At 40.1% G+C, this 17,900-nt stretch overlaps 1 protein-coding gene across 1 annotated transcript; it reads right to left on the bottom strand.

Annotated features, from left to right (window-relative positions):
• Positions 1 to 5,677: 5,677 nt before the first annotated feature.
• kcnk2a (potassium channel, subfamily K, member 2a) lies at positions 5,678 to 17,040 on the bottom strand. Its single transcript, XM_086175231.1, has 9 exons — positions 16,905 to 17,040; positions 14,697 to 14,803; positions 14,439 to 14,551; positions 13,782 to 13,872; positions 12,834 to 12,951; positions 11,666 to 11,826; positions 10,354 to 10,540; positions 10,126 to 10,265; positions 5,678 to 8,814 (listed from the first exon to the last, which is right to left on the bottom strand). Coding segments are annotated over exons 1-9 (1,257 nt in total). The 5' UTR covers positions 16,906 to 17,040; the 3' UTR covers positions 5,678 to 8,475.
• Positions 17,041 to 17,900: the final 860 nt, after the last annotated feature.

The following is a 17,900-nucleotide window of genomic DNA, read 5'->3' as shown; positions in this document are numbered from 1 at the left end:
TCAAAAAGTTTGTGTGGTCTTTGTCACACACATATGGTTCTCTCATAATAACAGCTGCATTGCTTGGTCTATTTATTTTAACCACAAAGGTGATAGGATTCTGCTGCTAGAGATTCTGATCTCTGGAAAAGACAGAAAAGAAGTAGCCCCTAAAAAGTGACTCAGCAGGACTGTGGTATGCCAGGCAGAATCTTGGCCTGGGTAACAGTAGCACAAGTCCAAAGGATGTGGCTGCCGGTTTCACAGCTTCACCACAAGGTGGAGAACCAGACATTGAGAGGAAGAGATGTTGGATTTCATAGCAGCGGAAGATTTTACTTCATTGAAAATACCCTCAGTTCATGTTATTCACAAACAACTCTTCCAGCCCTTCAGTCCAGCCTGAATCCTCTGAGCTTTCCAGTGAGTTAGGGCCTTGGTTTAAGTATTTGATTTCTCTGTTATTTTTAAAAAGAAAATTATTCTACACAAATGAAAAACTTCACTCCTTGCTGCCCTAGTTTTCTGAGGTTTGTTTCAGAAACTGCATGAGATTTATAGAGTCGATATTGGAGGTAAGACCTGGAGTGGTCTCAGATCAGTGAGCTGACCTTCTGACCTTTTGCTCAGGTCAAGGCTAATACTCCATCCATCCATTGACATTGATCACGTTTGTTCTTTTGCTCTTTGACTCGATGACTGCCACGAGGCATGGAGACAGTAGGTTATGGGAACAGCGAGGCAATGACACAGTCACACACCTCAAAGCGGATGCGGTCCTGTTCCTGATATCTCTGGCTAGAGCTGTTAGCGGAAGCTGCTGTGCCAGAACCAACTGTGACTGAGGACACGGGAAATGCAGGGACTGGTCCACTGAGCTATGTTATCACTGGCACCCAGACTGAAGAGTGTGTGTTTGTGTATGCATGTGTGGGTATGTCTGTCTGTAAAACGGACAGACTGACTCACTGTAGATCCCCGTGCTGTATGCATGATTTGTCCCATTCTTCACCCAGCAACACTATGTAAGCAGCAGCTCTCTGGTCCAATGGAGAATCACTGGCTGAGAAGAACTCATTTCATGGTATGAAATTTTATTTACCTTAAAGGGACAGTTCATTCAAAATAAACAAAATACATAGCCAAGAGTTGACATCCATCTGTAATATTTTGGTGTCCGTTGTGAAGATTGTTGAAATGGAGCGGTGGAGCCACCTGAAATGTTGTTTGTAGTGCTCAGGTTGCCAAAATTAACGGGATGGGTACTTTTCTCACTTGATTCTCTGTCACTCCCTTGTTTTTGGCCAATAGGACTGCAAATTAGCAGTGCCCTTGGGTCAACATAGAGTTGTGCGTTGTGTTAAAATGACCTCGACAGGTCATTTTAGACACGTTCCACCAAAGTGTAATCATGGCTTAAACTCCAGGCCTTGTTGCTCCTTAGGCACAAGGCCAAGGTCCAATTCATTCACATGGCCAGTTTTTATCCTTCACATGAACTCCGGGGATAGAAAGTTATATCTTTAATTATTGGCATTGCTTTGATGGGTTCTTTCCCTCTGTATCTTAATTCATTGGGCATTTTTCTGTCAACTTGATAAACCATAAATAGGCAGTCAAAGAATGTGGACTGCCATGTTAATGTTTAGTTTCACCTTCAATTTGTTTAGTTTCGGCCTAAACAGTTGCTTATATTTTAAGTAGGATTTCTTTGCAAAACGTATCATTGTTTTTATTAATCAGTGCCATAGAGATATTTGAACTTTGTTGAAAAGGTGTGCACTTGCTCCTGATCATCATGCCACCATCACACCCACCGATTGTGTCACTTTTTACTTTTCATATCTGTTGATTTAGATTTTTCAGTAAGATAGCCTGTCACCTTCCAGTGTTCACGTTCTAAATCACATCTTCAGTCATGCGGTCATGATCTGCTTCCCTCATTCTTCCCTAAGAAAAGAAAGATGACACTGACAGAAACCATGGGATTTATGATTTTGAGCATATTTTTTTAAGAAATTACTTTCTGCTATTATCCTCTTAAATGTTGTGTCTTGGCCACTAACATCAGCTGACAACACCCATCCCTTGGTGTCCACTTTGAATGAGGCCTTGGTGCAGGTCCAGGATGTCGGACATCCCACCCGCATTCCCCTCTGCCTGTCAAACCTCCAACTGACTGCTCGTATTGTTTGGCAGAGGTGCTGGAATGGAGCTGGAGAAAAGCTCAGCATTCTTCCCCTCACTATCTCTCTTCCTCAACACTAGGACATGAAAGAATCAGCCAACTCGTGCAATCATTCAGGTGAATTAGATGGCTCTTATTCTAACTGTAGAGCTCTTTGCACGCAGCTGCTGCTTCTGCGTGGGAAACTGGTGATCTTAAACATGAGGGCTCTCCATTTGTTGAGTGCAGCACAATTCTGGTCACCACCACCTTTGACATGATTTTTGTATTCCTCCACTCTCACCACCAAAGAGAGGGGAACCACTGCAAGGTCTTCTGGTTCCGAGTCAATGGAAAAACTCCTAGTTTAGTCTCATCGTGCTGTTTTGGCAGTACGAAAAACTGGATGGGGAGCCTTTTTTCTTCTTGTTTTAATACCCAGAGTAGTCAGAGTTGATGAAACTTAAAGAAACCTCAGGACTAAAAAAGTTTTTTTTTATTATACTTTAATCCCTTGCAGGAAATTCCCCTGCATTTAACCCATCACGGGTGAACCATAAGCAGCGGCGCCAGCGGAGCAGTTACAGGTTCAGTGTCTTGCTCAGCAACACTGACACACCGGAAGGAGCCGGGAATCGAACCAGGAATGTTCGGTTCCAAGGACGATCGCTCAAAGCATCACAAAATGCTTTCAGGAGCACATCATTGGGCAGCAATCTACTGTGGTTTAGTCTATGGGACTGAAAAACAAACTGCCCACTCATTTAGGGGTCAAGGAGATTTACTCACACTCTGCAGGTGTTTACCGACATTTCCCATTCCTCTTTTCTCAGTGACCAAACTGCTCATGACACATGATGTACCCTTACATGTTTGCGTGGTTTGTACTTGGTGGTTTGGACCTCCGTATTCTACTTTGCCGTTGGTGTTTTGACCTGGTCATGATGTCAGCGTCCTGTGAGACACCACAAAAGATGGTATCCTAGCAGCAATAATTTTGGAATGGCATCTAAGGCCTGTCGGTCTATGAGGGAGAGACTTAGTTCTGACCTTGCGGAGGATAGAGCAGAGAAAGCATCTCCGCACACTGCTCCAAGGTCCAGCCTGTTGACATGGAAGAAGCTGGGTGGGGATTCCCTTTCCTGCTGATTTTTACCACTGTGGAATCAGTTGGTGCTCTCTCCAGCACCTGCCCCAATAAAACCGCTAAACTAACCGGTCTTACCAGCAGCATCTTTCTTTCAGCCATTTTCTCCGTAATTCTTGTCCTCAGAGGAGGAATACTGCACTCCTGCATATTGACTGTTTATTGTGGCTCACCCGCAGGGTCACCACTGCACAAGTTTTGTACAAATATCGATGCATAATTGCACAGAAGAACAACCAGGGTTTGCACTCGGCTGTTGCTCTGAGTACTATCCGTGTCCGTGTGTGTTTGCGTGTTCTCCCCATACCCTCTCACACCACAAACGGAGCAAAGCAACTGTGGGGTTAGGATTTAAGTTATCCAGTTATTTTAAGTACCTGTGGAGGCTGGATCTACAGAGACAGAAATGGAGCTTTGTCATTTCATGGCCTTGTTAAGCATTTTCCTTGGCCTTTAAGGCCGTCTTTGTTCTCACCTCAACAACGACATGAATATTGATGTTTTTCAAGGTACTCAGTTGAAATGAAAAATTCCAGTGTTGTGACAGCAGGGCTCCTCAACCTCATGGATGGAGGAATACGGTGCATAATGTTCATGACGCATACAAAAAGCATGGGTTATTTTTAATCACTAGTGTCCCCAGGCGTTTTCACAGCAAAAGAATGCTTCTACATTTATGGAATTAAAAATAGAAAAAAGAAAAAGCCTCTGGATGTTTTCAGTTCAACCGACTTCTGTGGTTACAATGTTTTGAAACATTAAACCCCCTCAGGAGAATAATTTTCAAAGACCTGTGTTAAACAAGGTCAACACTGAAGAGGGCCACAAATATAGAGCTGCAGCTCAAAGAGAAAAATATTGTCTGCTATAAGAGCATTCAGTAAAATCACAGAAAGTCTTACATCTATAACCAGAGGGCAGCACGCAACTTGGAAATCTACCTTTCTTCTGTTTAATTGTTATAAAACTTCAGAAACTCAAATACATAGAATTGGTTTAATATGAACATTTCTGTTGTTTGTACTTCAGCTGGACATCCCTAACAGAGGCGTTGGGCCTGTCCTCAGACCAAGAGTAAGGTCAAGTAACCCCCTCTTGTTTACTTTTCTGTTTAAGTATTACAAGTAACCTATTCAATTTGAGACGTTTGATGTTTGAATAAGGAAACAGACTAGTCCCAAATACTTCTCCATTACTAAAAGTGTGAAACAGCTGTTTTTCTCATTTAACTTAACAGCCACTTTAATACCGCTATCAATGCTGTAAAAATAAGCTGCTAAACCACACTTTGTGTGGTTGGATGAACTGAGATTCTATAAAGCCTCTCTAAAGTCTGTTTCAAAATTGTGTCTCCCCTTCATCCTCAGGTTTAAGATGCGGAGAACAACCTTGCTTTTTCCCGTTTATCTTAAAACTCATCAAGGCTACAAGGTAAATCACAGCTTTCGGGAAAGCTCATTTTAACTGTACATGGTCAGATTTGAAATCACCAATTCAAACAATTCAAAATTTAAAAAATGGAAACAGAAAGAAAATTAGCCACCATTTTCTGTCACAAATGTTCAGATTTTTGACCGATCTTTGATTCGAGCTATTATTCCATCTTCATGCTTTAATGGACAAGATATCACAAGTCTTCAGTTATCACAAAGTTCACGTTTTCAGAAATCCCTATGTCACACCCATTGAATTATTTTAATTTATTCTATTTAAATTATATATACACACACACATATATATATATATATTTCCTTCTTAAAATTTTTTTTTTATAAAACATTACTTCTTTTAAGAAGGTGATTACACACTCGCTATATGTCTGTATTTCTTTCAGCCAAGTATATATGTATTTTTTCTTCTAACTACTCTGCCTCTTGAATTATTAATTTTCCAATCTCCAATTTATATATTTTATTTTCCATTTCACTTGTGTCTCTAGCCCAGACTGGTCCTTGTTCTCTCCGTTGCTGCTGCCTGATGGTACGGCTCTTACAAAGGAGGTAAATCTGCGCGGTGTTGATTCTGGTCTGCACTTCCTGTTTTCATAACGTCCCCTCATGGATCACAATGCCTGGAGCCACTAGCATGTCACTCTCATCTGAACCCTCCACCATCCAGGAAGTTTAATCAACACTCGGTGGTTCATCGCCTGTGAACTGTGTGGGAGGAACAGAAAACATGAGTCCATTGATAAATGCGCTTCCAATTACTTGATAAATGGCTGTCTAGTCAGGATGACATCACATTTGTGGCAACAAGAAGTGTGACGTCAATTTGGTCCTAACTGCACATTCTCTCTAATATAGCGACTAATTTTTGCAAGTAGAAATTGAGAAAATTGTTGGAATGAAGACCATTCTGAAAACATGTCAAAACCCGTCAACATTGCTATTATTGAGCGTCAAATATCAATTTTAATGAATGACCCAACACACAACCAAATGTCCTTCTTTTTTAAGCTTTATGTTGTACAAAAACATTTCTTACACTGTGTTTAGGCTCTACAGACATTCATACACACCGACATCAGTGTAGAAATAATTGAAAAGCTCAAATATTCGCTATTGAAAATGCCTTCATGAAATAGTCAGGAAAAAATAAGAAAGAAGAGAAGAAACTTCTCTCAAAGTTAGAATGTTCATTTTAGCGCAGCTAAAAATACTTTATGAAACACTGTCATATATTTTCTAACAAACTGGACAGCAAAAAGAGAAGGCAGAAAGTCCAACCGGCCACCATGGTGTACAGCCACTGCGGTTTCTGGTCTACATTAGTACTCCATATTCTGGTCTGAGTTAATGTGGATCTATAAACTCCTTAGAAATGCTCTAAACCATTCATAAAGCGTCAGTTTGAAATAAAGTACCTCTCTTCTAATATTGTTAAGTAGTTTGACGTCCAGGTCTACAAGATAAGTTAGTTTGCAAAAAAAAAAAAAAACTTTTTCGGTTATTAGTCTAATCCCCAACACTTGGTCATCTGGCTTTTAGATGAAAGTATGTATGAAAAATGAATGTATCCGTTGATTGTCTCTTGAGACGATGGCACACCATGCCCCGTCTGCACGTTGTCCTTAACCAAACACCCAAAGTTTGTTGCACAAGCATGTTGTTTCTTTGAAAAACTGTTAAATCAAAGCGCAGTTTGAACTGCAGGTGTAAGAAGCTTCCATGTGTGTGGTTGAAAGACAGCTGACAATTAAATTTTCTCTCTGAATTGGAGGTTTAGTCAAAATATTTGAAGCCTTTTTGTCCAGTGACTTTAAATTAGATGAATGAGATGCGTCAAAGAGAACCACCTCAGTTTTGATTTTCATTTTGTGCCAGTCATCTATTAAAACGGGTAAACAAAATACAATGGAAAACAAATTTAAACTATGAAGCAAAAATCCATGCTGTAATTTGGGGTCAAAGGCGACACAGGTGAGAAAACTGTAAGATTCAGATCTAGGAAACCTTGACCATCTCATGGCTATCACACTTGCAGGAGCTGAGATGTTTGTCCCACAGAAATAAACATTTTAAGGCTCGTGACCAACCGAATCAAATACCAACGCTTCTCAGCTTCCAGCATCCAAAATGGCATCTCTTCATCCACTGAGTCTTTCAAACAACATTATCACATAAACTCAGAGGTTTGTCACCACGTGGCTCAAAGCCTATCCAGTATCCTGAGTGAGAGCAGTTGAATTTGATTGGTTGGAAAAAGTTCATACCAACAGCACTGGGTTTCTGAAACGCATAATTTTCCTCAGTTGAAGTAAACCAAATTATTTCTGACAACACAAAAAATGCAAAACTATACCACAACAGTTTGGTGACTCACGACACTGTCGCACGTTAACCACTTGTCCAGCCAGTTATCCCGCTCACAGTGTTTTGTGCTTAGCATTTTGGCAAAGTAAAGAGTTTAAGGCACGGCCACATTTAAAAAAAAAAAAACAAACAAAAAAACCTCACAGCGCCTTATTTATTGGCACTAAAGTTTCCCTCATAAAAAAAAAACAACATTGAGGGTCAGAGAGTTAGTGGAAAATGCAAAGTCTACTATGGTACTTCAATCATAGTATCAAAGTGTTAAGATATCACCTCCATAGAGAGATGTATAGCAAAGAGTAGAAACCAGGCTGCTCTTCGGTCCTGGCTTTTACTTCCAAACATTCAACAATCAACAATTGTGATTAATGGCTGTCAATAAAAACCTGCTTAAAACGGATGAAGGACCAGAAGTGATAAGCGTTTGATTGCTGGGAAAGAGGCTTTGCGTGATTAATTTTAAAAAATCCTACATTAGATATATGTGTGTATATATGTATATTGATATTTAAAAATGGCCTACAGTTTTGTTTTTTTGCTGGCGACAATAAAAGTATGAATAAGGTGTAATAAGAAAACCTATTTTTCAGCTATGTCTGCCGATTCAGGGGACTGGGAGTCAAATGTAAATGTAACAGACCTGCTGTGAGTAAAGAAAACAGTCGTAGCCATATTTTGTCCCCACAGACTTTTTTTTTTCTTTCTAACTTCCTTTCCTCAACCATCATTGTATATTTTTGTAAATAAGGAAATGTTGTTTTTTTTGTCAGTGTTGTTCTACATCCAGGTATCAAATTACAACAAAATATGTTGTCCTTAGGTCTGATTTCCCTGTGAAACTCTTGCCTTAACTATTAAACCCAAAAGTTAGTCCAGGGAAGCAGCTCTGTCTTTGCAAAGCAGGGTTTAGGGTTATCCTAACTCCCTCCTGTCTCATGGAAATACAACTTAATATTAATGTGCCTTTGCGGCAATAAATTCTCATTCAGTCGCCAAATAGATGTTAGTCTGAGTATGAAAGGCGACAACCAGCCTTTGGAGCTACCTGCTCCGGGAGCTCATCGAGGCAACAAGATGAACTCCTTTAAATTTCTCCTCCCCGCACTTTGTCTCAGCATAGTGCGGCGAGGAGGACAATTTCCACTGCTAACAATCCAACTCGATGAAGTTTCCCTGCAGCTCCTCCAGTTGTCCTGCAGGGGGGTGGAGAAGTCCCTGCTGAAGTCACAAAGCACCATCTTTTTGATAATTACTGGATCACAGAATAAAAAAACGGTAACAACTCTGCTCTCAGCGCTGATGCTACACGATGTTTCGCAGCCAGATGTTGCACAAGAGAGCCTTTGTCGAGAAAGATGTTTGTCTCTCTACTTGAGTTGCTCTATAATCGAGATTTCTCCTCTCTCCAGATCCAAACCGTTCATAAACAGACTGCCGTTCCTGCTCTGCTGCGTCATCAAGCCCTGCAGCACGGCCTCCTTCTCGTTCTTCTCTCGTTCGTCGTTGTAATTGGCCGACACGGACTTCCTGGGCAGCGTGAGCTCGGGGGCGGCGCTGAAGCCCAGCTCTGAGGATAGTTTACGTTTGATCGACGCCGCCCGCTGAAACTTATCGTAGATCTCGACGCTGACACGTCGGCGAGTTTCTTTAAACTCTGCGGAAACGTTCGCCGTCCACTCAGCGGCGTGAGCCCTGATCTCTCCCACCTGAAAAACAGAAAAGTAGACTAAGTAAAAAAAATGCAGAGCGATACAGTTTGAACCGTCAGATTGAGCAAAACAAAAAGTGCAAGTTGAGTGGTAGAAATATTTGTATATATAGGATAGGTTATCTCGAGAAGCTCTTTAGGAGTTGGACGAGCATTACGGTAAAACCAGACTGCTGACAAATTTACGGACACATACTGAATATAATTGAATATAACTCTAATATAATTACTTTTGTTTTTGTTTTAGATATCAATATTTCACCTCAAAATGTCCTTTTTCACATCTAATATATGAAATATATTGAAATCAGGAATCACATAATGAAATCAGATTAGATTATTGGTCGGTTGACAAGAGGCGGTTAAACATCCCGAGGACATTTCAGTCCAGACTGATAAGAGGAAGAACATTTCACTTCTTTTTTTTTCTCGAGAATTACGCTCTCTAATGCAACATTAACATTCCTCGGAGCACATCTGCAGTCTGGTATCAGTTCAGAGAAAAGAGAAAACTTTTTGTGTGCAATATTGACACCAGTTTATCTCAAACTGGTTATATCACAGGATCAGGGTTATCTAAGCTGTCACCACAGGACTTCAGGATGAGAAGCCACGAGGAGCATCGGGACACATGCACACACATGCACACACATGCACACACATGCACAGACCTCCTTTTTTTTTCTCCTCCCCAGACAACTACATTCATTTGCATAACCTGTGCTATATTTAGAATCTGGATATATTCTCACACCATTGATCACACCATTGTGACTGATTCAACCTCTGCAGAGTTTCACTGTAATCGCCCGAGACTGCGCGCGTTTGTGTGTGTGTGTGTTCAGATTGGTCTCTCAATTGGATCAGAAAACAGTCTTATCACTTAAACAAAGTTATGTGCTAGAGGTCATAAGTTATAGCTGGGACATTGGCATTGTGACCAGAGCAGCAGAGCCTCTTTGTCTCTGCGAGGGAGATGGGGCTGGGGGGGCCTTTAACTGACCCCGAGTCTTGTAAATCTATGTAACATTCGTTAATAGCTACAAGTGTGATGGCCATCCAGAATTTATGTCAGTACATTAGTTAAATATTGCACCCTAATCTATATTTTATCAGTACAAATATGACATACACATGACAAATAGGGAAACTCCTACCAAGACATAATGCAATAAATCCCCTATAAAGCTGGACAGGCTCTTTATATGGGATAAAGTGACGACTGTCTCTCAGTGCTCCTCAGAACTGATTGGCTGCTTTCATTTTTTTATTGTTTGCCATAACAGAAAGCAGATGTGAAATGACGTGCCTCCTCTTTGGTCCTCTTAGAGATGACTCTCAGCCAGTCTCCAATCATGCTGAGGATGGCGGCGAAGTACGCCAGTCCCACCAGAATCCAGAACCAGACCACAGGTTTGTAGTAGTCCAAGTATTCAATTTCCGATCCACCTAGACACAGACAGGGAGGGTTACTCTGTGAGACGGATGAAGGGGATTCAAAGAGTCTTAGCCTTTTTTTTTTCTGCTGTTTTTGTACCTGCTACAAAGTCCCCGAACCCGATGGTCGTCAGTGTGATGACTACAAAGTAAAGAGCCTCCAGAGCAGACCAGCCCTCGATGTGTTTAAAGATGGCTGCCGGGAGCGCCACAAACAGCAAGCAGCCGAACAGCACAAACAGCAGGGTGGATATGACTCGGATCTTAGTCTGGCTGATGTCCCACTGCTGCAGGGGAGACAGGAGAGATGTTTATTCATTTGAAATGTTATCTGTTTAGTTTGTTTGTCATCACAGTAGTGTGCAATACACAAACTTTAATCCTTTCCTCCAGTGTTCATACTTCTGGAGTCCAACCCTTTACGTGTTGGAGCATCCTTGTTCGAATAAGACGTTTTACTAAAATTCTACAAATGTCATGTTACCTTGTTGTCAGAAATAACATATACTGTGGAAGGTGAGAGTGAAAATATATAAATATAAAAAAAAAAAAGTGGTATTTAGAAGTCAATTCTTAGGCATTCTTAGGTATTGAACTGTGACATAATTTGCTTTGGTTTGAAAAAGCATTACAAATTTATTATCAAAAGTATAACAGACAGTTTATTATTGTTATTAATAATAAAAATTACAATAATTAATGTTATCAATGATTGTAATTATTCATGGTGTAATTATAAATACATCTATTTACAAAGTGCTTCCCAATCAAAAGTGCAGTATAAATGAGAACTTTTCTTGTTTTAATTATTTTTAAAACTATTTCACTCTTTTGGAGTCATGTCTTGTTGATATTAAGGTGATGACTTTTCTGACTGAAGGTTTAAAAAATGAATTTTCTCATTATTGTAAAATAGTAATTGAATAGAATCATTCCTTGAAGACTTTCCCCCCTCACAACTTTGACTGACCACAAAATGTTTTAATCAGCATTTTAACCATTACTGCAGCATTCTCAGGTGCAGTCAAAAAGGAAACCCCTTTCTGGTTTTCATTGAGGAATAATTCATCAGTCTCACACTACTGGAGATAAATCACTGATACATTCACGAACACAAGCAGGCACAAATGCACCTTTTTCCGCTGTCTTAATGAAATTATATCATCTTCACGCATCCCACTGTGGAACCCTAGCGTTCACAGGTTCAAGAAGTAGTGGCATAAAGAACTCATAGTATCCACCATAGTGACTGTAAACACAATGATGTTTTTTTCACATCTTGTTGGCAGGGAGATGAACCATTTATAAAAATCAGATTGGGAGATCTTTCTCTGTCATTTTATGAGAGACCTATGTTCATGTCTGTGTGTTCACTTTGTGTTAAGTACAACTGCATGTTACCCCAGACTCACCACAAACATCTTCTCCACCCTGGTGATCCCCTTCCCAAATATGGTGCCAAGCTGATCCCCCACACCTGCCAGCAGGAAGCCAAACAGAGGGATTCCCAGTAAAGCATAGATGATGCAGAAGATTCGTCCTCCTTCTGTGTGGGGAGAGATGTTTCCAAAACCTGAGGAGAGCAGAAATATATCGCTTTATATATAGCTATAGATGTAGATAGATGTGGTATTAATATTAGAAAGTTTATAACATTAACTTTCCACTCCATTTTCTGAAGGAAATGTCAAAAAAATTGGTTGTCCTCAAATGTGAATAGCTTGAATGTTTCCCTTTTTTTTAAATAGACTGTAAAGTGAATATTTTTGCATTGAATCAAAGAAAATAATTGAATTTTGTGAAACAAAAAATAGAATCATATTTTTTTCTGACTTTTTTGTGAATTAAACAAAGCAATTAATTCAGAAAACAAAACAATACTGATCTGATTTGCACCTATAATTTTAATATTATTCTATTATAGTATTCTATTTTTATACAAAAAATTAAGAAAAATATTTTGTGTTTATGATTCTTTATGGTGATGAAAGATTAATTTACATGCTACAAACCGGGAAAGTACTTCAACCCATATGATGTAGTATTTAGTTTATGTCAAGAAAACACTTTGTCCTTTACAACCTGCTAATTCAAATCACTAATCACTTATTTGGGATGCAGCTTACTGGCTTTGTTTCAGTGCTTTAATTAACACAAAATTAAACGCAGGTGAGCAACAGGTTGGGGTTTTAGGGAAAGATTGACGATCTTGCTGGAAATTATTTGTCCATGTGCTGAGATGCTCATCAACTTCTTTCAGGACAACACACATCTCTACGGGGGTGCGGGAGGATGGGATGCGCAGACAGGTTTAATGCTAGGTCATGGGCGTAGGGCCGTCTGCTAGTTTGATTATATCCAGGAAACATATTGAATCGATGACAAAAGAAATTTCCTCCAGTTCTTATGGCTTCCTCATGTTACATAACTGACCATAAGAGCTATTTCCAGAGAGAGTATGAATAATGACAGTCTAAGAATGCACATTGTCACAAATGGCAAACTAATTCCAAGTACGCTTAGGTTTGAAGGCCTGTGTTTTTGAATGCTTGCATTTATGTGTGTATTTGTTTTTCCTACCAATAGTTGTGATGACCGTCCCAGCAAAAAAGAAGGAGGAGCTCAGGTCCCACAGGCTGCTGTGGTTGGTCAGTGTTCCTGCAGGGTTCACTCCAGAACGGATAGCAGACACGACTTGCTGGATTGAGGACAAGAGTAAGTGTGTGAGAGAAGTATATGTTAGGATTACACAGTGTTTCCTCAAAAGTCCATCTTTGAGGGAAAAGATAATTTTGTAGTTGCAGAAAACTGTGAATCATTCAGCTGTTGTTTAATATAATTCATAAGGAAGCAGAGTTGAGCTACTCTAATATGAACAGTTTTAACTCAAAATGTAGTCTGGAGAGACGCGAAGCTGCGGGAGCTGTCCAAGGTGCTGAAACCAAAACTCTACCGCCTTAGAGCAGTGTGTATAAACTGGATCCCGATGCCAAGCAGTTACAGCTTGATATCATCTACCTCACACAAAGAACTGTCAGTTCAGGAGATAACAACCACATTTATGAATTATTCATTCTCTGAAAAACAAACTGTTATGGTGACTAAGCTGAGCAAAAACACGGCAATCATGTCATTCACCACCACCTCTAGAAAATTAACAGGGGAGTACACATACACACACACACACACAAGTGTATATATATATATACATATATATATATATATGTATATGCATGTATATGTGTGTGTGTGTGTGTGTATATACATATATATATATATATATATATATATATATGTATATATACACATACATGTATGTGTGTGTGTATATATAGCCTACAATTATAAAGTACAAATATTTACATACACACTTCCTCTCAAACAAATGCACACACACACACATTTTAATGCCCAAATATATATATATATATATATTAAAAACAAAGATTCCTGGCTTTATATTCTGGTTTTGTTTACTTTTTTTTTTAATCCCACAAATGTGGGATAAGCAAGTGAGATCCCTCTGACCTTGACCAGCTCCTCCAGCTCGCTTTGATTGACACAGGGGTGTCTGGCCAAAAACTCCGTCTTCTGAGACAGGATGGCAAAACGCTGGGCACTGAGAGAGAGCAAGAGAGAGAGAGAAAGGGGGAAAGACAAGAGATTAATATTGCAGAGTTGCAGAGAGACTTGCAGAGTTAAAACCATTTTCGAGATATCATTTTCCTAAATAATTTCCAGAACTTTTCTCGGAAGCCTGTGAGACACATATTATTATCATTTTTTATTGATATTTAAAAAAAAACAGAATGATATGGATTTAATGGGGAAAAAAAAACAAATTTCAGATTTTGTTGAGCTCTCGGACTGTAACACTGGACAATGTTGATGCAATAGTATTCTTTTCTTCTTCTTTTATCACAGAAATTGGTTAGCTTTGGTCCTTTGGTTTACCAGATTTTCCATGACATGTGGGAGCCCTGCCACTGGAACTAATTGCAATTAATAAGTAACCCACTCCACTACCTGAGAAAGTTGGATGACACAAGCAATGATTCACCACCCCCTGCCGATAGTATGCATGTATTCACGTGGCATTTTGAAGACAGGGTCGATAACCGGTCTAGCTGAGGAAGCAGGGATCAGCGGGTGGATGTGAGCCCTATCTCGTTCCTACGTTCCTACCTCTCATGAGGCTGTTCCAGGGATCTGAAGACGGCTGCTCCCATCACCAGGTACAGAACCACCAAAAGAAAGAGGGCTGTCACTGTCTTCCTCTTCATCACTGTGGCAACCACCTACAACACTTCAATTGATCAGTGAACCCACATACACTCAGGGGCAGGCCTGAAATAACTTAAAAAGTGCCAAAAGGTTAAGTTAAGGGAAGATGGAAGGTAAGAATCTTATATAACCACTCTCTTCTTCTCTTTCGTCTCTCACCTCGCTCTCCTCTCGGGGAGTCAGCGTGATGGTCTTTGTGGAGAAGGAGAGGCGGGGCTTGGTGTTGTGAGTGGCGGATTTAGGGTCCAATAAGTCTGGAGCTGCCACTGTTATATGAGATATTTCAAAAATATTAAACTGAATTGTATTTTTCACACAACCTTTGCTGCTACTCACTTACTCTGGCTATTTAGTTATTAATTTTAGAAGCCTATAAAATCAATCAAGCACCCCTCCTCTTTGTGGCCTTTAAAATCCATGCAAAAGCATGAACTGCACAATGCCTCATGTCATCCTCAACCCTGTTTTTTTCCCCATTTAGGCTGCAAAGCTTTGATACAGCCAAGCGCAATAAAATAAAATCAAATAAAGTACAATTCGGTTTCAGAGAAAACAATGAGCTTCAATTCTTAACCAAAAAAATCCCACATGAGTGTTAAAGCAGTAATTATTTATCCCGTATATTATCAGTCTGTGTGTACGTGTGTGCACGTGTGTGCATTTGTGTGTGTGTGTTGACGTCCTTCATGTGATTTGCAGAGTATTATTATATTAACCCGAGCTATTTTACAAGACAAGACCTGTTAAATGTTTGGCCTTCTTTTTTGGGGGGGAAAATTCATTGTAGATCTCAACACTGTAAAACTGTTTTTGGATTTATCACAGGCCAATTTTTTTTTTCCTACTGTTCAATGAAAATGTGATTTTAAGAGAAATATCGTCTGCATTTGTCACCAGACAAACATTCAGCAGACAGAAGTTTGACGTGGGAACTTGAGGGGTCAGATTCTCTACTTTTGCCTCCAATGGTGGTTTCCAGTTTTATTTTGAAAACAACAGGATGACTTATGTTGCCAACCTAACGCTTTTATTTTGAAGAACGTACATTCCCAAAACACAGCAACATGCAGCTGCCAATATCTAATGGGGTCACGGTAGTTAGCAGCTCATTCTAGAAGTTGTAAACTTGGCAAAACGCAAGTATAACTTTGAGCACATTAGATTTTATTGCCTTGACCAACAAAGATTCAGTGTGTAAAGTTATTCTACAACACGGCCATAATTCGAGTTTTTTTTTTTTTTTCATTTTTATTTACTTGGGTAGCACTCTACTTCTTGTTAACTTTTGCTGCTAATGACTACTTGACAAACTGATTTTATTAACAGTGTGTAAATCCATTGCCCAGTGCTGCATTTTACGTGAAATGTATGGAATTCACCAAAATTGATTACATCTGGGGTTGATACTTCATGACTAAATTAGCATGTACTATGTACTATATACGTGTGTTTGTGTGTGTGTGTCTCTCTCTCTTTTCAGTCTTTCTATAGGTGCAATAATAGCCATTGACTCAATGACGAGCTAAACTGAGCTGAACATTGATCTCGAACTTAATTCTGACTTGAATTGGAAAATCGTCTCAACAGTCAAGCTGCCCTCTGATGGCAGGAGAAATGAATAGATAGTCCTTCCAGAACAGGAATGATCATAATATTCTTTCACTTTCATGCAAGAAACTACATTTTCCCTCATCAGAATCTTCAACTTCATTCTGATAAACATGCTTGATAAACGTATTATAGCCTTGTTTTGCAGATGAGTGCAGGCCGGCCTGGTGAGCCGGTTCCCCAAGTATGCATTTTCTGGGATCCTCCGATGTTCAACCCCGTATTTGAACAATAGGTATGAATGCTCAGAAAAAACGTGCACAAATAAAAACTGCAAAGCCAAAGTCAGTTTGCACTCCATTTCACCAGTCATGTGTGGCTTTGAAAAATGAGAAAATCTGCCAGAAATAAAACAAAAAGCATTTACATCCTGTTGCTATGGCTTGGACATTTACTGTATTTGGTTTAAGGATTTTTTTTTTTTTTTGAGGCACACAACATTTTTTACTAAAAAAAAAAAAAAGGAATTTCTTAATTTTTAATTGAAAAAACATGTCAATAATGAGCCTAAACTTCACTGTTTGTAGAAGAGAACCTGCTGTCTTTGCAGGGGGATTTCTCAGAATGCCTTCAGGAGATTAATAGCTCTTTCCGGAGCTTGCATTTAGTTGATGTACATCTATGACTTTGACATTAATAGTTTGGGGTTTTTGTTTTTTGTTTTTTTTTCTATTTGAGCGTGGCGAGGTGAGGTGAGAAGTGCCACCCGGTGTCACCCCGGGCCTTAGCGGTGGAAGTTATCGGGTGTGCGGTACTCACTCCTCGGTGCTGCCTATCCGATGCCCTCCGCTCTCCTCTTCTCCTCATCCGACTCTCTAACTGCGTTTAGAGGAATCTTTCCTCCTCTGCGTCCCTCCTCCCAGCGACGAACGAGCGCTCCGTTTGTCTTCCGCTCCTCTCGACCGAACACCGGCTCCGCGGCACGGAGAGCAGCCTCGGTGCGGGGGGGAAAGGGGGGGCCGGGGAGGGTCAGCACATGTCCGGGCGAAGCTCCTCTTCTTCACCTCCTCCTCTTCTCTCCTCTGCTGGCCGCGCCGTCCGCTCCGCTCCGCTCCGGCTGCGCTCTCGCTTTTGAGCGCACCGGAGGAGCGATGGGATGTCAGGGAGGGAGGAGGAGGAGGAGGAGGAGGAGGAGGAGATGGGTGGAGAGGAGGAGGATGTTGGCGACGCAGAGAGGTTGGTCCCGAACTGATCCCTGACTTAGATCTTCACCCACTGTTCGGACAGCTGCTGATTCCGGCGCGGTTTATTCTGGCCTGTGTTTTCCCTCCATTAATCCATCAGATACAGCAGCCGATCGATCAATAATTCCTTGATTATATCTTGTTTCATCATTTCATATATCCAACTTAAATTGTGTATAATTCCTGAGGACAACATGTGTACTTTTTTCCATGTTATTCTCAAATTAATGTTTCCTTTTCTCATAACTTATTCAATTTCCTGCTATTTGGATGCTATCGAATTCCTATGTACATTGTGCATTTGGCGATTAAAGAGAATTGATTATGAAAATGAAATAAGACTTTTCTGACATATACATTTTTTTTTTCGCTTAACTTCTCCAAACCCTCAAAATGACATCCCAAAGGTGCTAATTTATACATCAGCTTTGCAGAATTATATCTCTTGGTGATTGAAATTTCACTCAGACCTGTTAACTGATAAAAAACTGTTAACTGAGACCTGTTAACTGTTGTATTTAGGTAAAAGAAAATATGAGAAGTGAGTCAGTCGCCTCATCTCAACTTCTAT

Source organism: Fistularia commersonii, chromosome 27 (genome assembly GCF_037954325.1).
Source record: "Fistularia commersonii isolate RoL2024-O1a breed Wild chromosome 27, RoL_Fcom_v1.0, whole genome shotgun sequence".
Lineage (NCBI taxonomy): Eukaryota > Metazoa > Chordata > Actinopteri > Syngnathiformes > Fistulariidae > Fistularia > Fistularia commersonii.
The sequence above is the reverse complement of the archived record's forward strand: the minus strand, read 5'-3'. Positions and strand labels throughout refer to the sequence as shown.

What these genes read in the sequence shown, in the direction of transcription:
- kcnk2a (XM_086175231.1), bottom strand. An exon ending in CTCCCCGAGAGGAGAGCGAG is followed by an intron (nt 14,552 to 14,696) that starts GTGAGAGACGAA and finishes GAAGTGTTGTAG; the next exon opens with GTGGTTGCCACAGTGATGAA. An exon ending in CTAAGAGGACCAAAGAGGAG is followed by an intron (nt 8,815 to 10,125) that starts GCACGTCATTTC and finishes TCTGTTTTTCAG; the next exon opens with GTGGGAGAGATCAGGGCTCA.